The sequence below is a fragment of the Physeter macrocephalus genome, chromosome 8, assembly GCF_002837175.3.
Source record: "Physeter macrocephalus isolate SW-GA chromosome 8, ASM283717v5, whole genome shotgun sequence".
In the NCBI taxonomy this organism is placed as follows: domain Eukaryota; kingdom Metazoa; phylum Chordata; class Mammalia; order Artiodactyla; family Physeteridae; genus Physeter; species Physeter macrocephalus.
The window spans coordinates 137,082,964-137,105,542 of record NC_041221.1 but is presented as its reverse complement, the minus strand read 5'-3'; the positions used below and the strand labels follow the sequence as shown (position 1 = coordinate 137,105,542).

The 22,579-nt window shown below is 47.2% G+C and overlaps 1 protein-coding gene and 1 pseudogene across 12 annotated transcripts in view; both read right to left on the bottom strand.

Annotated features, from left to right (window-relative positions):
• The window catches only part of LOC102983402 (protocadherin gamma-C4), a 169,933-nt gene that overhangs the window by 80,626 nt on the left and 66,728 nt on the right, over positions 1–22,579 (bottom strand). Inside the window, exon 1 of one of the 12 annotated variants that reach the window (XM_024123555.3) lies at positions 13,846–16,514. The exons of 8 other annotated variants lie outside the window; for them this stretch is intronic. In XM_024123555.3, the coding sequence (XP_023979323.1) occupies positions 13,846–16,265 (2,420 nt within the window). In that variant the 5' untranslated portion in view covers positions 16,266–16,514. Of the gene's footprint in view, positions 1–5,543; positions 8,173–8,924; positions 11,502–13,841; positions 16,515–22,579 lie in introns of those variants that run through there. 3 more of the 12 variants (XM_024123522.3, XM_024123524.3, XM_024123518.3) reach the window with 3 other exon arrangements.
• LOC112064349 (protocadherin gamma-B5-like) lies at positions 1,438–2,852 on the bottom strand (annotated as a pseudogene).

Sequence of the window (22,579 nt, the reverse complement as noted above, 5' to 3'; positions counted from 1 at the left end):
CATGGCCAGAATCACCACGAGGAGGAAGAGCACCGAGATCAAGGCCAAGGCCACCACCAGGTAAAACCGCAGCTCAGCCTGGGGGTCAGTGGGCTCAGAGTGGTCACTGAGGTCCGGCAGCACCTCCTGCAGGCTGTCCGCGAAAACCAGGAGCAGCGTGGCGGTGGCCGAGAGGGGCGGCTGTCCCCCATCGCGCACAGCAACCAGCAGGCGCTGGCGGGCCGCGTCCCTGTCGCCCAGGGCCCGCGCCGTGCGCACCTCGCCCGTGCGCAGCTCCACGCTGAAGAGTCCGGGCTTGTTGGCCTACAGCACGTGGTAGGACAGCCAGGCGTTGTGTCCAGAGTCGGCGTCCACCGCCACCACCTTGGTGGCCAGGTAGCCGGGCTGCGCGGCGCGCGGCACCGTGTCGAAGAGCGCCGAGCCGTCGGGCCCCAGCGCCGGGTACAGCACCCTGGGCGCGTTGTCGTTGCGGTCGCCCACCAGCACGCGCAGGCTCACGTTGGCGCTGAGCGCGGGCGAGCCGTGGTCGCGGGCCTGCAGCGACAGCTCGAAGGCGCGCTGCGCGAACACCACGCCGCTCTGTGCGCTCACGGACACGTAGGACGACAGCGCGCGTGGCTCCAGGTCGCTGGCCACGATGGAGTAGGAGACGTGGCCGTTGGGCCCCAGGTTGGGGTCGGAGGCGCTGACTTGCGCGATGGAGGCTCCAGGCAGGTTGTTCTCGGCCACGTGGATCACGTAGGAGGCCTGGTGGAAAACCGGAGTGTTGTCATTAACGTCGCTGATGTGTAGAGTGACACTTCTGCTGGAGGAGAGTACCTGCTTGCCCCTGTCGGTGTCTGCGATGGTGACAGTGTACTCTGGCGTCTGCTCCCGGTCCAGCGCCCCATCTACCATAAGCTTGTAGTAATTATTGGCAGAAGATTCAATTCTAAAAGGAGCTCTTTCTCTCTCTCTCTTTTTTTTTTTTTTTTTTTTTTTTTTTTTTTTTGCGATACGCGGGCCTCTCACTGTTGTGGCCTCTCCCGTTGGCCCAGCCGCTCCGCGGCATGTGGGATCCTCCGGACTGGGGCACGAACCCGTGTCCCCTGCATCGGCAGGCGGACTCAACCACTGCGCCACCAGGGAAGCCCAGGAGCTCTCTCTTTTATGAGACATGTGACCTCCCCGTTTTCTCCCGAATCTTTACCATGTGTTTCGAACAAAGCAATCACAGTTCTCGGTTCTGCAACCTCGGTTATGGAACTAGACACCAAAGTGAAAACCACCTCTGGGCCATTGTCGTTCTCATCTAAAATTTTCAGTATAATTTTACACTCGGTGGCTATGCTTCCACCGTCCTGGCCTCTATGCTTATAGTATAACTGCTACTGATTTCAAAGTCTATAGGGTCTTTAGATTTAATTTCTCCACTTTGATGATCTAGCACAAACATATTTCCAATATCTCATAGTGTTTTTTTGTTTTTGTTTTTGGGGTTTTTTTTTTTTGCGGTATGCAGGCCTCTCACTGTTGCGGCCTCTCCCGTTGCGGGGCACAGGCTCCGGACGGACAGGCCCAGCGGCCATGGTCCACGGGGCCAGCCGCTCCGCGGCATGTGGGATCCTCCTGGACCGGACCGGGGCACGGACCCGCGTCCCCTACATCGGCAGGTGGACTCTCAACCACTGCGCCACCAGGGAAGCTCGAATATCTCATAGTGTTTTGAAGGAGTAGGTGATCTCTGCACTGATGCCTTCATCCTGGTCAGTGGCCTTCACCTTTAGCACAAAGGTGCCTGGGGGCGAGTTCTCACGCAGGCTAACTTTGTACACATCTTGACTGAACACTGGGGGGTTATCGTTGGCATCAGTGACCTTGATCCTGATTTGAGTTTGCCAGTTCAGACCGGATCACCCTCGTCCACTGCTGTCAGGACCAGGAGGTGAGAGCTCTGTTGTTCCCGGTCCAGAGGCTTCTCCAACACTAATTCTGGGGAATTCTTGCCTTCAGTCTTACCCTCAACCATCAGAGAGAAATGCTCACTATAGCTGAGTTGGTAACTCTGCAGAGAGTTAAGCCCTATATCTGCATCTATAGTTGATTCCAGGCCAAACCAAGTTCCTGGAATTGCAAGTTCATTGATTTGTAAAACAATGCTATTTGGGGAAAATGAAGTGGATTGTCATTTAAATCTTCTATCATCACGTTTACGTGAGAAACATTTAGAGGATTCTCTGCTACAATTTCTAAAGGCACGACACACAGAGGGTTTTGGGGGCAGGGTGACTCCCGATCTATTCTGTCACTCACAAGTACTTTCCCATTCTCCATGTTTACAGTAAAGTATTGTTTCTCTGCACTAACTGAGGTTGCGGGTCAATAAATCCCATACATGCAGCCCCAGGTCCTCAGCGAGATTCCACACCACAGAGCCTCTGTCCATTTCTTCTGGAATAGAACTGCGGATCTGTTTGGAGAGTGCCCCGCATAACAAAGGCAGCAAGAAAGGGAAGATTACTTGCCACCGCTGGGTACCGCTCCTCTGCTTCCCCTTATTTCCCATCCTTCTGTGCATTGCTGCAGGCTCCAACGTTAAGAAAAGATGATTTATAAATTTTGTTTAAAATACCTACATCAACTACATAGAAAACTCAATGCTCCCAGTTTGAACACATCCCAATCTGTATTCTGGAATCATATTTGCCAAGTAGAGAGCCTGAGTCCAGGCTACTCTCCTTTCCGACTTGCTTCTGTGACTACACAAGAAATCACTGGGGTAGATACTGGACGCTAGCTCTTGCAGCGCATTGGCCAACAGCAGCCCTTGGAGTCTATTTAGAAAACTGCAGTCAGAAGCCTTGTAAATAATGGGATTTGGTATTCCAACAGATATGTTGAACTGATGTATAGGGAATGAGGCAGTTTAGGAGTTTTGGATAGGTCTGTTTTCCAGTGTTTACTACCAAAGAGGGTTCCTTAGAGACGGGATCCTATAGAAGAGCCATTAACCTAGTAATGAGAAAAGTTTGTCATTTTCTCATTAGAGGCAAGGCACATATTGGAAGAACAAGGCAAAGTCTCCTCTCCAGATTTAGAACAAAGACCACGTGGAAAAAGAGCCCCACCATGTGGTATGGGGAAATTTTGACAGCCATGAAATGATACCCAGTATTATCTTCAATCTGATATGTGTATGATTTTCCTCCTCCTTTCATCAGAGGAAACTGGAGGAGAGATCAAAGCTGTATAGGTTTTACTCAGGATAAGGATAGCCAATACCATAAAGTCTTCTTGTTACTTATAAAAGAGATTTATGAAAAGGATTATGAAGTGTTTTACACTTTCATCATAAAGAGAATATAAAAGCATACCCTAGTAGGTTACTATAGGAATTTAATGACATGAAATGTGAGGGTTTTATTTTTATCCTTTTATTTAACTGTACCATATGTTGCCTCTCAACAGAACTTTATCACTACCTCTAATCAAAATAACCTTCTTAATCTCAAGTGTCAAAACCAACCTTTCCTTTTTATTCTCTAAGATCTTGGTTGCCAACTCCTAACAAGTTCAGACTATGTTAAAAAAAATGAAACAACCTCCCTCTTCCAGCAAACACCTCATATTCTTTTTATTCATCTAATTTCAGTTCAAGTAAAAGGCCTTAAATCTTTTTTCTCAGTTTGGAATCCCATAAGCATAAATTCTATCCCTAGATGCTCAAAACACTAACATTTTTCTTGACTTCAAGACAAATTTAGGCATCTGTTGCAGGATTTCCCTTTCCTACAGTTGAAATTCTTTTTGTCCAAACATTAGATATTCCATTTTTAGTTAACTATAGTAAGGTCAATTCTGAAATGAGAAGGGATATCTTGAAAGGGAACATGAACATGCAAGTAATTTGCACCAAATATCTAGAAGTGGTGTGAGAGTGCTAAGCTGAATTGACTGTGGAGATGATTCCTGAGATCAGTACCCCAGATAAGTTTCCTTTCCCCCCTTGACTTTCCTAAACATTGCTTCAGATAACACATTATTAGGTAACTATCAGGGCTTCAATAACAAGTTGGTTTTGAATATAAGAATTGAGTATACTTATAATTAATTTAAAAAATGAGTTTACATGAAACTAACACAACATTGTAAATCAACTATACTTCAATTTTTAAAATGATTTTACACACAGATTTAGAGAATAGACTTGTGGTTGCAAAGGGGAAGAAGGGGTGGAGGAGGGAAGGATTGGTACTTTGGGATTAGCAGATGCAAACTATTATATGGATGGATAGATAAACAACAAGGCCCTACTGTATAGCACAGGGAACTATATTCAATATCCTGTGGTAAATCATAACAGGAAAAAATATGAAAAAGAAAATATATATGTATAACAGAATCACTTTTCTGTGCAGCAGAAATTAATACAACATTGTAAATCAACTACAATAAAATTTTTAAAAATGAGTTTACAAAGGAAATGAAAAAAGGAATCCAAGACTCCTAAGCATGGTGAAAACAAACAAAAATATCCAGAGGAATACCAGCTAAATCAGTCTCATGAATTCTAAATATCCACTCCATCTCTTATATTCACAAACTGTTCCACACAAATTAATCTGAAAAATGTAAGCATGTTTAGCAGATTTGAAAATAACTTTTTGAGAAGGACTGGATCAAAATTAAAAGCTATTTCTGTAGGAGAATTTACTACATTAAAAAAAACCCTTCAACAATACACAGACACTAAAGTACAAGTAAAATAATAAAAGGAAAGAACACCAGTTCTACAATTCAACTATTTCTTCAGAACAATCTAATGACTTCAGTGTAGAAGTAGAAAAGATGTCCAGAACTTAGGATGAAAAAGTGTGCTCTACATTTCCTCTCCCAAGAGACCCTCATATCTAAAAGGCAGTCAGTAGGTCTTGTTTTGGTGGGGTAAATAAATGAGACAAAATTGAAATAACAGGATCTAAATGTATTACCAGCCACCAAAAATCAAAACAGAATTGTTTTGTGCTCAGAGAGAAGCATACGTGTGTAAAAGTGTATATGTGTGAATGTGTGTGTATGTGTATTATAGATAAAGAGCTAGAGTAAGTATGCTATTGAATCAACAGGCTCAAATATGAACATTAGAAGTAAAACAAATAATGGTAGAATATAATTATAAATCAGTGGAGGCAATATGAAGTCGAATTGATGTTTATGAATCATTAATTTGAATCGTAACCAGTTTACGTTGATAGACACTGGTGATAGAAAAATATTACTAAAATTCAACTTACAACAAAGCAAGCCATGATAACTGAACTGGACCTTTGAATTAAAACAAAGAAACAAACAAAAGAAGCTGACAGGACCAAAAAAAAAAAGCCTTTTACAAAACCTTTCTGAAAATGGATGAAAGGTAAATTACAGAAACTCAGGTTTTGCTTTAAATATATAAGAACATATGCCCCACCCCAAACAGCCTTTTAATAACAGGCTCAGAAAAAAGTAACTTAAAAGACCTGTGCAGAGATATCAACAATTGGGAGGCAGGAAATAAATCTCACCTGATTACTGGTAGGATCACATTTGCCTAAACCGGTAGCTGAATCTTCAGCTATCAAAAGAGGCTCGCTTTTCTCACAGCTCTCCTGGCTGACGAGCGTGTCCGCGTAGTTGGGCTGCGGGAAGATCACGTGACTCCCCCGCGAGTCCGCGGTGAGCCAGGCCTCGTGGGAATAGGTCTGCAGGAAAGCCCGCACCCCGTCCACGCCCACAAAGTGAGACGTGGGCACACTCGCTAACCCGCCTCCTGAAGCCTGGAGCAGGCGCGACGTGTGCCAGCGCCTCAGCCTGAGCGCCAGCAGCACAACGACAAAGGCGAGGAAGACGCAGGAGACCGCGGCCACCGCCACCACCAGGTACAGCGTGAGGCCCGAGTCGTCGGGGCTGGCAGGAGACTCAAGGCTGCCTAGATCAGCCAGGACATCAGGGATGCTCTCGGCCACGGCCACAGTGAGTGTGACGGTGGCAGAGAGAGGGGGCTGGCCGTGGTCCTGGACGGCCACCACCAGGCTCTGCTTGAGCGCGTCTCTGTCCAGCAGGGCCCGCGCTGTGCGCACCTCACCGGTGTGCAACCCCACCGCGAAGAGTCCCGGCTCGCTGGCCTTGAGCAGGCGGTAGGACAGCCAGGCATTCTGGCCTGAGTCTCTGTCCACAGCCACCACCTTGGTCACCAGGTATCCGGGCTCTGCGGAGCGGGGTGCCAGCTCCACACCCATGGAGCCATCTGTGGGGACAGCAGGGTACAGGATCTCGGGTGCATTGTCATTCTGGTCCAGCACAAATATGCTCAGTGACACGTTGCTGCTGAGCGGTGGGTTCCCGCTGTCATGCGCTGTCACCCACAGCTGCAGTTCATGGAATTGCTCATAGTCGAAGGAGCGCAGCGCATACAGAATGCCGGTGTCTGAATTTATGGATATGTAGGAGGATAGAGGTGCTCCCTGGAGGGTATTCTCTGCCAGAGAATAAGTGACCTGGGCATTCTCTTTGCTGTCCCGGTCGAGTGCAGTCACCGAGAAGAAGGAGGCCCCTCTAGGATTGTTTTCAGGAATGTAGGCAGAGTAAGAGGAGTGAGCAAAAGTGGGCGGGTTATCGTTGTCATCTGCTACATTCAGTGAAATATGAGTTTCTGTAGACAAGGGTGGACTTCCCCGATCTGTGGCTGTCAACGTTATATTATAGCTCTGTACCTGCTCCCTGTCCAGTGCTCTGTTTGTTATCAACTTGTAATAATTTCCATAAGTCTTTTCTAATTTAAAAGGCATATTGTTAGGAATGAAACAGAAGACTTGACCATTTTCTCCGGAGTCTTCATCTTGCACATTTAGAAGAGCAATCACAGTACCTGGAGGAGAGTTTTCCAGCACTGAATCAGTAGAAGATGTGATAGTTATTTCTGGAGCATTATCATTCACATCCACAACTGTGACCAACATCTTAGCAGTGGTGGAGAGACCTCCACCATCTTGGCCCTGAATTTCCATCTCATAGAATCTGTATTTCTCAAAATCCAGAGAACCTTGTATCAAGACTTCTCCAGATTGAGAATCCAACTGGAATATCTCGGAAGCTTTGCTTTCCATATTCAGGAATGAATATACCACTTCCCCGTTAATTCCCTCATCTGGATCAGTTGCGTTTACCATAAGCACCCGAGTTCCGGAGCTGAGGTTCTCAGGAACACTCACTCCATATACAGACTGTGTAAACTTTGGGATATGGTCATTTACATCGAGAACCACCACACGGATGGAAACAGTGCCCTGGCGGATGGGATCTCCTCCATCTAAGGCTGTGAGGAGGAGGTGGTGAGCAGCCTCTTTTTCGCGGTCCAGGCTCCCCTCCAGCACTAGCTCAGGATTCTTGGCCCCATCCGTTCTGCCTCGCACTTGCAAAGAAAAGTAATTATTAGGGTTGAGCTGGTAGCGCTGGAGGGAGTTCATTCCCACATCTGGATCTCTAGCATTAGGAAGAGGAAATCGCGATCCCGGAGTTGCATGCTCACTGACTTTTATCTCTACTTCCTCCTCCCGGAAGCTGGGGGCGTTATCATTAATATCCATTATTTCCACCTCCACTCCGTAAATCTTAAGGGTATCTTCCACAAGTATCTCCAAGTTTAAAAAACAGGAGGAAACCGCCTCACAGAGCTCCTCCCGGTCTATCCTATCAGCAGTGATCAAGCTGCCACTTCGCGGATTCAGAGCGAAAAGCTGAGTCTTTCCTCTGGAGACGATGCGGACTCCGCGCTCCGCCAGCTCCCTGGGCTCCAGCCCCAGGTCTTTCGAAATATTGCCCACGAAGAAGCCTTTGTCCGTCTCTTCCAGCACCGAGTATCGGATCTGCCCAGCCCCAGACTCCCGCAGCGTCCCCAGGAAAATATACAGTAGGACCAGCCCGCTGCGGTCCAGGAGCAGTTGCCGATTCGCCATGGCAGTGGCTGAGCCTATATTCCGCGGTTTCTTGAGCTGTTTGGTTCTGAATCAGCTTATGCATCTACAAAGTCACCGGCCAAGTGCATCCAAAATATATTAGAGAGCGAAGAGAAGTACTTTTAAGTTTCCAGCATCACGATCTGTGAGTACCCACTTCACTCTGCTTTGTGTTGTAGAGGTAGGGGAGGGAGGGACTCTAGCTCGCAGCTTTCCGTTTCCCTAATTGGTGAACAGCGGCGCCTAGAGCCCAATCTTATTATTGCAACGAGAAAGAAAAACTCAACAAACGTTGCTGTTCCTGAAGATATCACACTCACCTCTGAGAATCACAAGTATTTATAAAGCTTAAAATTGCAGACAATAAAGTATTATGTAATGTGATGTTAAAGGTTTACCAAGAGCACTTATGAAAAGAGTAATTATTTAAAAGGCTTGCTAATTAAAAAAATTTCAAATACTACTGGAACTGAAAACTTGCAGGTTAGATTTGGTTCCTCCTGATTTTTACTGACTGAAGGGAACAGCATTTGTGGTTGTGTAACTAGCACGGTTCCAACAAAATCAACAGTTAGGATTATGACTATAATTCTCACCAATGTTTATTGAGTAAAATAAAAAAAATGTTTGAGAAAATTTGGATGGCATTAGGGTTGTCATTTAAAATACCACAATATAAACATATAACTGTATTCCATATCCTTAATTAAAAGGTGTTCTATTTCATGAAAAACTGACCTGAGAGTGCTCTATATATTTTACCTTAACATGCACTTGAATAATAGAGGGAATGCAGCATTGTAAACTTTAGTTTTAATAGTAATACCCATAGGTTTGAATTAGGTTTTAGGAACTTTATCAAGAGAGGGAATCTAGAATCTCAAAATAACAGTGCTATATTAGAATATATTAGCATATTGGAATATAAAAAGCATTATTTTAAATACTTACCTGTTTAAAAGTGTTCTTATCTGCTTCAACACTAAGAGTTGAAACACTAGCCAATAGCACTGAAGAGCTATCTTTGTTGAGAATATCTTGCGTGGCAGGACAATGTTCAACAGATGTGAGAAAATTAAATTCCGGATTAGTCTGATTCCCAGGCACACATAAATTATTGGCATAGGGCAATGTTCCCTCACTGTAGTCGGGAGGAATCTCAGGACCAGACTTGGAGCAGAGAACAGACCCAAAGCAGCCCCCAGCGGCGCTGGGGCTGGAAGAGCATCGAAGGCGCAGGACAATGGCCAGAATCACCACGAGGAGGAAGAGCACGGAGATCAAGGCCAAGGCCACCACCAGGTAAAACTGCAGCTCAGCTTGGGGGTCAGTGGGCTCAGGGTGGTCACTGAGGTCCGGCAGCGCCTCCTGCAGGCTGTCCGCGAAAACCAGGAGCAGCGTGGCGGTGGCCGAGAGGGGCGGCTGTCCCCCATCGCGCACAGCAACCAGCAGGCGCTGGCGGGCCGCGTCCCTGTCGCCCAGGGCCCGCGCCGTGCGCACCTCGCCCGTGCGCAGCCCCACGCTGAAGAGTCCGGGCTCGCTGGCCTGCAGCACGTGGTAGGACAGCCAGGCGTTGTGTCCAGAGTCGGCGTCCACCGCCACCACCTTGGTGACCAGGTAGCCGGGCTGCGCGGCGCGCGGCACCGTGTCGAAGAGCGCCGAGCCGTCGGGCCCCAGCGCCGGGTACAGCACCCTGGGCGCGTTGTCGTTGCGGTCGCCCACCAGCACGCGCAGGCTCACGTTGGCGCTGAGCGCGGGCGAGCCGTGGTCGCGGGCCTGCAGCGTCAGCTCGAAGGCGCGCAGCTGCTCGTGGTCGAAGGCGCGCTGCGCGAACACCACGCCACTCTCTGCGCTCACGGACACGTAGGACGACAGCGCGCGTGGCTCCAGGTCGCTGGCCACGATGGAGTAGGAGACGTGGCCGTTGGGCCCCAGGTCGGGGTCGGAGGCGCTGACTTGCGCGATGGAGGCTCCAGGCGGATTGTTCTCGGCCAAGTGGACCACGTAGGAGGCCTGGTGGAAAACAGGAGCGTTGTCGTTGACGTCGGTGATGCGTAGGGTTATGGTAACGCTGGAGGAGAGGGGGGACTTGCCCCTGTCAGTGGCTGTGATAGTGACGTTGTATTCCGGAGTCTGTTCCCTGTCCAGGGCCCCATCTGTTACTAACTTGTAGTAATTATTAGAAGAAGAATGAATTTTAAATGGAATGTCTCTACTTAAATTACATGTGACTTCTCCATTTTCCTTGGAATCCTGGTCCCGTGTTTTAAAGAGACCTACAACCATTCCTGGCCGAGAATCCTCCAAAATCTGATCAGAGAGAGAAGTGATGATTATTTCTGGGCTGTTGTCATTTTCATCTAAAACTTCTATAATTACTTTACACTGTGTAGAGAGGGATCCTCGGTCCTTTGCTTCTATATCCATGGCATATCTTTCCACATCTTCATAATCCAGGGGTTGATGAGTTATAATGTTTCCTGTAGCTGAATCCAGAGAGAACACGTGCCGGGCTGTATCAGCCACACCGAGGAATGAGTAGGTGATCTCTGCATTGACGCCTTCATCTTGATCAGTAGCGCTCACCCTCAGCACGAAGGTTCCTGGGGGCACATCTTCCCGAAGGCTGACCTTGTACACATCTTGGCTGAACACAGGGGGATTATCGTTGGCATCCACCACCAGGATTCGGATCTGAACGGTGCCGCTTCGCGGCGGATCCCCGCTGTCTAAGGCTGTCAGCACCAAGTGGTGAGCGCTCTGCATTTCTCGGTCCAGGATCTTCTTCAATACCAATTCTGGATATTTGCCACCCTCAGGATTGTCTTTCACCACTAACGAGAAATACTCATTAGGACTTAGTTGGTATTTGCTCAGTGAATTCATACTAATATCGGGATCTTTTGCAGACTCAAGAATTGTTCCCGTCCCTAGACTGACAGATTCACTGATTTCTAAGTTTATTTCATCCTTATGAAATTGAGGAGCATGGTCATTAATATCCTCAACAACCACAATGATATGAAAAATATTTAAAGGATTTTCCACCACGGCCTCCAACTGCAATTCACATCTTCTTCTTTCTTTACATATCTGCTCACGGTCTATTCGTTCCTTCACAAGTAAGTCCCCACTCTCCGCGTCTACGTTGAAAAGCAGCTTCTCCGCGCTAACTCGCAGCTTTCGAGCCGACACATCCAGGACACTGAGCCCTAGATCCTTGGCGAGATTCCCTACCACAGAGCCCTTGGCCAGCTCCTCGGGAATGGAGTAGCGGATCTGCTCGCAGAGCGCGGGGTAGAACAAAGGCAGCAGGAAGGGAAACAGTACCTGCCGCCGGCCGGCCGTCCGTCTCTGCGTGCAGCTCCCTCCCATTGCGCGCTCTAGTTCTCGCTGGGTCCCAGTATTTATAGTTGGAGAAAGTGTACACTGGCGCACTGGTAAAGCATTTGGCCCAGGACAGGCGGAGCCCCCAGGCTTGGGGCTGGGAAGCCGTGTGTGCAGGGGAGAGCCTGCGCGGCCAGGACCCCAGCGTGTAAGCGGGTTTCCTTCTCTCTGTGCTGGTGGCTGCGCTGGAAATCCCTGGCTAGAGGCTGAGGAATCCCGGGCGTCTACGCTTGCCCTGCACTGGCCGACAGCGGCGCCCAGAGGCTCCGTGTGGAACCGCAGCTTAGTTTTTCTCTGCTCTATTTAAGGAAGTCTTTTTCTTTAAATTCAGGATGACCGCCGCTAAAATATTTGAATCTTATTCCTCGGTGACTCCGTTTTCATCATGAAACATTTTTTCACATGGTCAAAACTATTATATATTTTATATGCTAAAATTTTACATATGTTGAATAGGTAGAAATATTTCTTTCAAAATCTAAAAGGCACAAAAGAATGTAGAGTGAAAAGTAGGTCTCCTATTCCATTGCCTACTGCTATCCAGTTCTTCCATCCAGAGGCAATCACTGTTGCTGCTTTTAAGAGTAATTATCCACAAAAGAAAGTACTAAAGATAAGCAAAAAACTTTTTTTTTTTGGTCTTCAATCCAGGCTTATATTTGGCTAGAAAAGTATTAATCCATCCCCCCATATTTAGGAAACAGAATACAAACACTGTCATATTCATTACAATCATCTAAGGTGTCCTATATTGCTTTTAAATAATTATATTTTAACATATTTGCTTACAATAGTTACCATGCCAAAAGAGTAGTTATTCTTTAACCTGTATTTTTCAAAATAATAGAATTATTTGAAATAGGTGCATATTAATTTTGACTTTCATGGTCAGAAATTTTAAATGACAGTTTCAATGATTTAAAAGTTAAAAAATAAAAGTTAATAACTATGACTCTAAAGATAATAACTATGCTCTCTTTCCACAGACATATCCTTGAACAAAAGTTGAATGACATGAAAAAAGTCATGGTCTCATAAATATTTTGAAATACATTAGGGACATGATTTGACTTTATGCTACCATATTAGTTTAGAAGAATATTAGTAATAAATTATAAGATATCAAACCAAATACATCACTATCTTCACTTAACTAAATGGGCTCATCAGTAACTCCACAGACCATCTGTTTATAATTCTATGTACTTCTCTGCTTGTATTCAGATCTCATACAGAAATGACATCTCTTTCTTGACTTTAAGTTTATTTTGACTTTAAATTTCAGAGCTTCAGGTGGACCTTTCTTTCTCTATATAAAGAGTCACTGAAATGCTTTTGGCACACATGTTTGCCCCTGTACTTGGGAACATGTACCACTCTATCTCCCCAAATTATATATATATATTTTTTTCATCCTTAGAAACTGGAAAATTTAACAAAAAGTACAGAGAGAACAGAACCCCAAATTTGTTTCTACAGGCTCTCTGGAATCCCTATTGAGCAAGGAAAGTAAAATTAAAATGGTATGTCTTCTGGGACTTCCCTGGTGGTGCAGTGGTTAAGAATCTGTCTGCCAATGCAGAGAACACGATTCGATCCCTGGTCCGGGAAGATCCCACATGCCACGGAGCAACTAAGCCCAGTGTACCACAACTACTGAGCCTGCACTCTAGAGCCGGTGAGCCACACTACTGAGCCCGAGCGCCACAACTACTGAAGCCGGTGCGCCTAGAGCCCGTGCTCTGCAACAAGAGAAGCCACCGCATTGAGAAGCCTGCATACCGCAACAAAGGGTAGCCCCCGCTCGCCACAACTAGAGAAAGCCCGCGCGCAGCAACGAAGACCCAACGCAGCCAAAAATAAATAAATAATTAATTAAAAAAATGGTATGTCTCCCACATGACAGTATGAAATTGGAATCACAAGCAAAATGGATGCTGCAGTGTTACCAGGTATGATTACACTTGAAAAAATTTAAGCACACATTGTTATGAATTGTTAATAGAATATTATTGAAAATGGATTTCCAGTGAGGCTAATGCACTTGTTTCTGACATTTACCTATTCTTACCAGACCTGCCTTCAAAGCAAGAGGCAGGGTTGTCTAAGGGGCTAGGATTTCAACATGTAGCCACCGGGAGAGCACACAAATTGACAAGACACTTCTGTATGAAAGTCCTCTCTTAGGAACTGTCAGTATTATGCTCAACAAAACTATAAAATACAAGACTCCGTGAAGCTACTCATAACAGCCTATCACAATAAACCTTCATGGGATTAGGTGAATAGTTACCAGAAAGTAAAAACAAATCAGCCTTAATAACCATCAAGTTCTACTCTTCAATGCTTCAGCAAGAAGCAAATGTCATTGAAATGGAGGGAAAAGTGAAAAAATTAAGTTTCCACCAACATGCTGCAAACCTAAAAGTAAAACCAACCACAATTTTTAAAGGAGAGAAAAGGAACAAAAATAGAACTCACTGACACCAAAGGGGTATCTTCTATAGGAAACTTCGAATCATCTAACAAAGACTGAGGATCCTTTTTCTCACAGCTCTCCTGGCTGACGAGCGTGTCCGCGTAGTTGGGCTGCGGGAAGATCACGTGACTCCCCCGCGAGTCCGCGGTGAGCGAGACCTCGTGCGAATAGGTCTGCAGGAAAGCCCGCACCCCGTCCACGCCCACAAAGTGAGACGTGGGCACACCTGCTAACCTTCTTCCTGAAGCCTGAAGCAGGCTCGACGTGTGCCAGCGCCTCAGCTTGAGCGCCAACAGCACAATGACAAAGGCGAGGAAGACGCAGGAGACCGCGGCCACCGCCACCACCAGGTACAGCGTGAGGCCTGAAGCATCAGAGGCGTGCGGGACCTCCAAGCTGCCCAGATCAGCCAGGACATCTGGGATGCTATCAGCCACAGCTACGGTGAGCGTGACGGTGGCAGAGAGAGGGGGCTGGCCGTGGTCCTGGACTGCCACCACCAGGCTCTGCTTGAGCGCGTCTCTGTCCAGCAGGACCCGCGCTGTGCGCACCTCGCCCGTGTGCAGCCCCACCGCGAAGAGTCCCGGCTCGCTGGCCTTGAGCAGGCGGTAGGAAAGCCAGGCATTCTGGCCTGAGTCTCTGTCCACAGCCACCACCTTGGTCACCAGGTAGCCAGGCTCTGCAGAGCGGGGTGCCAGCTCCACACCAGTGGAACCGTCGGTGGGGTGAGTGGGGTACAGGATTTCGGGCGCATTGTCATTCTGGTCCAGCACGAATATGTTCAGTGACACGTTGCTGCTGAGTGGTGGGTCCCCACTGTCAGTGGCTGTCACCTGCATCTGCAGGTCATGAAACTGCTCAAAGTCGAAGGATCGCAGTGCATACAGTACTCCTGTGTCAGGGTTGATGGAGACGTAGGAGGATAGAGGTGCCCCTTGGATAGTGTCTTCAGCCAGGGAGTAAATAATCCGAGCATTTTCTTCACTGTCTGGGTCCAGTGCAGTCATTGAGAAGATAGAGGCACCTCTGGGGTTGTTCTCTGGGATATAGGTAAAGTAGGAGATGTGAGAGAAGGTGGGTGGGTTGTCATTGATATCTGCCACTTGCAGGGTGAAGTGAGTTTCCGTGGATAGGGGGGGACTTCCTCCATCTGTGGCTCTTACTGTGATATTATAAGAAGATACCTGTTCCCTGTCAAGGACTTTGTGTGTCACCAATCTATAATAACTGTCAATGGATTTTTCTAACTTAAATGGTAGATTCCCCAGTATAGAACAGGTGACCTGCCCATTTTGCCCAGAGTCCAGATCATGCACGTTTAAAAGAGCTATAACAGTCCCCAGAGGTGAATCTTCCATCAGGGGACTAAACAGAGATGTGATCGTCACCTCTGGACTGTTGTCATTTACATCTTCTACTGTAATCAACACTTTAGCAGTTGCAAGATATGCCCCTCCATCTTCAGCTTGTATTTCTATTTCATAGAAACCTGTTTCTTCATAATCTAGATTTTCTGATAGTTTTATTTCCCCCGTATTTTTGTTTAGCTGGAATTTCAACAGTTGTGTGTCAGGTAATTTTCGGAATGAATATGTCACTTCTCCATTGGCACCTTCGTCCCTGTCAGTGGCGGTGACTGTCAACAGCTGTGCGCCCACAGGCAAGTTCTCGGGAACACTCACTCGGTATTCGGACAAACTGAAGACCGGAGCATTGTCATTTGCATCGAAAACAGTCACACTGATGAGGACAGTGCCAGATCGGAGAGGGTCACCCCCGTCGACGGCAGTTAGGACCAGATGGTGCATTGCCTCTTCCTCGCGATCCAGGGCGTGCTCCAGCACCAGCTCTGGGTACTTAACACCATTGACACGGCTTTGAACTGCTAGGGAGAAGTGCTTATTGGAGCTGAGCTGGTAGCTCTGTAGGGAGTTCACGCCCACATCCGGATCAACAGCTTCCGGGAGAGGAAAACGCGTTCCTGGAGCGACGTTTTCATTAATTTTTACATCTAGATTTTCTGCTTGGAATTTTGGTGCATTATCGTTGATATCAGTTATTTCTATTTCTACTCCGAAAAGTTTCACCCTATCTTCCACAAGAATGTTAAAACTCACCAGACACCGCGCGCTCTGAGCGCAGAGCTCCTCCCGGTCTATCCTGCCTGCGGTGACCAAGCTGCCGCTTCGCGGGTTCAGAGCAAAGAGCTGCGTCCTACCTCTGGAGACGATGCGGACTCCGCGCTCCGCCAGCTCCCGGGGCTCCAGCCCCAGGTCTTTGGAGATGCTGCCCACAAAAGAGCCTTTCTCTAACTCCTCGGGAACGGAGTAGCGGATCTGCCGAGCTTCGGCCTGCCACGGCATACAGAGGAAAAGGCAGAGCTGGACCAGCGCGCTGCGGTCGGAGCTATTCCTTTGAGCGGCCATTGTTGTCTGGTGACGGAATTCTCGCTAAGTCCTCACTGGGCACGCTGTGTGTTTTGGCTGGGTCCTTTTTCTTTCTCTGGCTGCAGGGAGTCTCTGCAGCCTGCGCACCTTAAATTCTGGAGTGAGTTTCGCTGCATCCCTGGAGCCTGTTTGCAGGAACTGTGGAGCTTTGTGTAGTTGGAGTCCTGAGAATCCGGATTGAGCGCTGGCTGCGGTTCTCTCCTAGTGGGTGAACAGCGGCGCTCAGAGTCCTCAGAAGTTACTGCACCCACTGTGTATGTAGAAAACAAACGCTAACTCTCTTTTTTGTTGTATATTTTATTTTATTTTACATTCCTTCTTTGGTTTCTCAGCTGACATCCTTAAATCAACTACTATTTGTAGTTTTCTTACTCGGTGGAATAAAGTGGAATGAAAGTACCTCAAAGTATTAAATGATAATCGTTGATTAAATATATATTTGCAACACTCATTTTCCCAATAGAAATATATCCACTTTAAAAGGTAAGTAATGCTTACTTTCTTTCCTATGAGCTTCTAGCTATATTCAGAAAATTCTTACAATTTTATTTGAAACTCTGATTTAAATGGTCCAACTGTGTTTAGTAGACATTTATACAGAGACTATGAGATATACCCCTTAAAATTTCACTTAGAAATTTTAAATTTTAGATTGATCAATCAACTAATTAATTATATTTGTTTAGCATTAAGATTGTGTAAAAAGTTTTCAATTTTTTCTAAAATAGTTTTACTGAGCCTCAATGAATTTTTTGAAAAAAATATATTTTTATTACAGGCATATATTATTAGAAGTTAACTTGACCTATTTAAATGAGTTGAGCTGGTAATCACAAACTAAAAGAAACATGTCTGTTATTGCAGTGGGAAGAGAAATACATACAAGTGCTACAATTTTTAAAAACGGAGTTAGAAATAGTGATGTAGGTTTTTGAAAAATACATATTTATGTCAAATGACCTGTTTTCACCAGGGCGTTGATGCCTATATAAATAATCTCTTCTTTGCATGTTGTATGGAAGCCCAAAATAAAGTGGCATACACATCTTCAGTTGTATATCCCCACCAACCCAGTAGTAGTTCTTTCCTCAAAGATGAGGAGTTTGGAGGTTGACTTCTTTCATACAGAGAGAACAGGTTGTTCAGAAACGTTTGTGTCCCTATGCCCCCAAGTATAGAACTCTTCACAGATTTTACCTTTTGTCTTCAAAGATTGTATATCAGATAATCAGAGACAGAGATTGAGCACAGAACACAATAGCATTTCATTTGCTTTCTTGAAAATTCCTTATCTTGCAATGTAGAGAAAAAAGGATTGGGAAAGAGTACAATTTGAGCACCAAGAAAAGTAAAAGGAAAGCCAGAAGGACCAAAAATTGAAGAGAAAAATTCCTCTAGGGTAGTTAGTATTAAGATTTTGGGCCCATAGAAAAGCTGGCAATGGAATCAAAGTGTTGACTCCTCTACCAAGAAAAATGCATACATCTGTAACTTTACATGCAATTTCAGGAATTCATGTATCCGCTCACCATGCCCCCTCAAATGCTTACAGTTTTAAAAATCGTTAAAATAAATGAAGATACCCAAATGCACATACAAGATTATTTGCACTACATGTTTCTTTGAAATGAGCACCTGCTTGGATATTTAATGAGTAGCTAATATTATTAAACTTTAAAAAACATATAAATAGGGTATGGAAATTGCAACTTAAATCTCAGCAGATGTGAATAGGTTGTTATTTATTCATTTAAATTTATTTATTTATTTATTTGGTAAGAAGCCAAGACCACAGCCTCTGTTTTTCTAATCTAAGCTTGACAAGATATCTCCAATTTAGTGACATTCTTTCTGAATTATAGAGCAATTTATGAACCACGTAAGTCTTGAAAATGTACTCAGCAAAAACTGAACATTGAGAAGACAAGACAGTGATTAGCTATGTATTTTAAAAATATGATTCTAGATGTAAGAGTGAAATAGTAGGCCCAAAATATGAAAAAACTAGTAGAATGTTACAGAAGACAAAAAAATGAAACTCACCGGTGTTAGGGTCTCAGGATGTGAAGTCAAATCATTCCCACTCTGAAGTGGAATTAAGGCCCCAGGAGAATCACCACAAACTATGTCTTGAGTGGAATGCAAAGGATCACTACATCTTAGAAAATTAAACTCTGTCTTTCCAGTATGGGCAACGCACAGATTGTAGGAATAAGGTAAAGTTCCTTCACTGTAGTTGGGGGGAACCACGGGTCCAGACTTGACACAGACACCAGGCTGAAAGCAGCCCCAGGCAGCGGGGCTGGAGGACCGTCGAAGGTGGAGGGCGACCGCCAGAATCACTGCCAGGAGGAAGAGCACCGAGATCAAGGCCAAGGCCACCACCAGGTAAAACTGCAGCTCAGCCTGGGGGTCAGTGGGCTCAGGGTGGTCACTGAGGTCCGGCAGCGCCTCCTGCAGGCTGTCCGCGAAAACCAGGAGCAGCGTGGCGGTGGCCGAGAGGGGCGGCTGTCCCCCATCGCGCACAGCAACCAGCAGGCGCTGGCGGGCCGCGTCCCTGTCGCCCAGGGCCCGCGCCGTGCGCACCTCGCCCGTGCGCAGCCCCACGCTGAAGAGTCCGGGCTCGCTGGCCTGCAGCACGTGGTAGGACAGCCAGGCGTTGTGTCCAGAGTCGGCGTCCACCGCCACCACCTTGGTGACCAGGTAGCCGGGCTGCGCGGCGCGCGGCACCGTGTCGAAGAGCGCCGAGCCGTCGGGCCCCAGCGCCGGGTACAGCACCCTGGGCGCGTTGTCGTTGCGGTCGCCCACCAGCACGCGCAGGCTCACGTTGGCGCTGAGCGCGGGCGAGCCGTGGTCGCGGGCCTGCAGCGTCAGCTCGAAGGCGCGCAGCTGCTCGTGGTCGAAGGCGCGCTGCGCGAACACCACGCCGCTCTCTGCGCTCACGGACACGTAGGATGACAGTGCGCGTGGCTCCAGGTCGCTGGCCACGATGGAGTAGGAGACGTGGCCGTTGGGCCCCAGGTCTGGATCTGAAGCGCTAACTTGGGCGATGGAGGCGCCCGGCGGGTTGTTTTCTGCCACGTGGACCACGTAGGAGGCCTGGTGGAAAACCGGAGCGTTGTCGTTGATGTCCGTGATGTGCAAAGTGATGGTAGTGCTGCTGGAGAGGGGCGGCTTGCCCCTGTCAGTGGCTGTGATGGTGACGGTGTATTCCAGAGTCTGCTCTCGGTCTAGGGCCCCATCTGTCACCAGCTTGTAGTAATTATTAGAAGAAGAATAAATCTTGAAAGGAACATCTCTTCCTATATGACAGGTGACTTCTCCATTTCCTCCGGAATCCCGGTCCCGTGTTTTGAAGAGGGCAACAACCATTCCTGGAAGAGAACCCTCCAAAATCTGATCAGAGAGAGAAGTGATGATTATTTCTGGACTGTTGTCGTTTTCATCTAGGATATCAGCACGTGGTAGGACAGCCAGGCGTTGTGTCCAGAGTCGGCGTCCACCGCCACCACCTTGGTGACCAGGTAGCCGGGCTGCGCGGCGCGCGGCACCGTGTCGAAGAGCGCCGAGCCGTCGGGCCCCAGCGCCGGGTAAAGCACCCTGGGCGCGTTGTCGTTGCGGTCGCCCACCAGCACGCGCAGGCTCACGTTGGCGCTGAGCGCGGGCGAGCCTTGGTCGCGGGCCTGCAGCGTCAGCTCGAAGGCGCGCAGCTGCTCGTGGTCGAAGGCTCGCTGCGCGAACACCACGCCGCTCTCTGCGCTCACGGACACGTAGGACGACAGCGCGCGCGGCTCCAGGTCGCTGGCCACGATGGAGTAGGAGACGTGGCCGTTGGGCCCCAGGTCTGGATCTGAAGCGCTAACTTGGGCGATGGAGGTGCCCGGCGGGTTGTTTTCTGCCACGTGGACCACGTAGGAGGCCTGGTGGAAAACCGGAGCGTTGTCGTTGATGTCCGTGATGTGCAAAGTGATGGTAGTGCTGCTGGAGAGGGGCGGCTTGCCCCTGTCAGTGGCTGTGATGGTGACGGTGTATTCCAGAGTCTGCTCTCGGTCTAGGGCCCCATCTGTCACCAGCTTGTAGTAATTATTAGAAGAAGAATAAATCTTGAAAGGAACATCTCTTCCTATATGACAGGTGACTTCTCCATTTCCTCCGGAATCCCGGTCCCGTGTTTTGAAGAGGGCAACAACCATTCCTGGAAGAGAACCCTCCAAAATCTGATCAGAGAGAGAAGTGATGATTATTTCTGGACTGTTGTCGTTTTCATCTAGGATATCTATGATTACTTTACATTGGGTAGAGAGACCACCTCCGTCCTTTGCTTCCACTTCCATGGTGTATCTTTCTATATCCTCAAAATCCAATGACTGGATATTCTTAATCATGCCTGTTTTCTCATCCAGTGAGAACATGTGCCTTGTACTCTGAGCAGTGCTCCTGAAGTAGTAGTGTATTTCAGCATTGGCCCCCTCATCCTGGTCAGTGGCTGTGACCAGCAACACGGAGGACCCAGGGGGTAGATTTTCACTAACGCTGATTCTATATTCTTCTTTGCTGAACACCGGGGGGTTATCATTGGTGTCCTTGACAGAGATTTCTATCTGAGCGGTGGCACTTCGTGGCGGGTCCCCTCCATCCAAGGCAGTCAATATCAAGCTATGGGACCGCTGCTCTTCCCGGTCTAGGGGTTTCTCCAAAGATAACTCTGGGTATTTGCTACCATCGGAATTAACTCTAACCATTAATGAGAAATAAGGGTTAGGACTTATCTGATAATCTTTAACTGAGTTCGTGTTTATATCAGGGTCAGTGGCAGGGTCAAGGGATATTCGTGCACCTGAAGATACAGATTCAAAAATTTCTAAATGTATTTCCTTTTTATCGAATTGAGGAGCATGGTCATTAATATCCTCAACAACCACAATGATATGAAAAATATTTAAAGGATTTTCCACCACGGCCTCCAACTGCAATTCACATCTTCTTCTTTCTTTACATATCTGCTCACGGTCTATTCGTTCCTTCACAAGTAAGTCCCCACTCTCCGCGTCTACGTTGAAAAGCAGCTTCTCCGCGCTAACTCGCAGCTTTCGAGCCGACACATCCAGGACACTGAGCCCTAGATCCTTGGCGAGATTCCCTACCACAGAGCCCTTGGCCAGCTCCTCGGGAATGGAGTAGCGGATCTGCTCGCAGAGCGCGGGGTAGAACAAAGGCAGCAGGAAGGGAAACAGTACCTGCCGCCGGCCGGCCGGCTGTCTCTGCGTGCAGCTCCCTCCCATTGCGCGCTCTAGTTCTCGCTGGGTCCCAGTCTTTCCGGAAAGCCAAAGAAAATGCAATCCACGGCGTCACTGGAAGAGCTTTCGGCCCAGGACAGGCGGAGCTGGGAATCCGTTTGTGCTGGGCAGAGCCTGCCCGGCCAGGAGCCTGAGTGCGTGAGCAGGTTTCCCTCTCTCTGTGTTGGTGGCTGCGCAGGAAATCCCAGACTGGAGGCTGAGGAATCCGGAGCGTCAGCGCTTGCCCTGCACTGGCCGACAGCGGCGCCCAGAGGCCTCATGTGGAACCGCAGTCTGACATTTTCGTCTTGAATACAATTTCTCTCCAGAATGTGTATATATATACATATATATGTATATATATACGTATATATATACGTATATATATACGTATATATAGACACACATATATATACACATATATAGTTATGTAATTATACATATGTAACTATATATATGTATAGTTATGTAATTGCCCGAAATTTCAGTTTTCACAGAGTGTACGGCTTTAACAGAGTATTCAGTTTTAACAGAGTATCTTTCTTAGTTTTTCAAGGAATTTATTGTGGAAAGTTTCAAACTTATACAAAAGTAGGGAGCATTATTATTGAACCTTCATATACCCATCGCCCAACTACAACGATGATCAACACAAGGTCATCTTTGTTTACTCTTTATTTCATTCCCTCATTATATTGAAGCAAATCCAAGATATTTTAATTAACTCTTCTTTAAAAACAAGACACGAAGATGAGGAAGAATTTTATCCTTAAGCCTATTATATTATATAATCTGTTACCGATGCAAAAGTCCTGCCTCATTTAAGAAAACTGGAACTCAGCATTTTCCAGTCTGCCCAGTCATCGATCCAAAGAGCCTTGTGTTCTGTTTTTTTGTTTGTTTTTTGTGGTACGCGGGCCTCTCACTGCTGTGGCCTCTCCCGTTGCGGAGCACAGGCTCCGTACGCGCAGGCTCAGCGGCCATGGCTCACGGGCCCAGCCGCTCCGCGGCATGTGG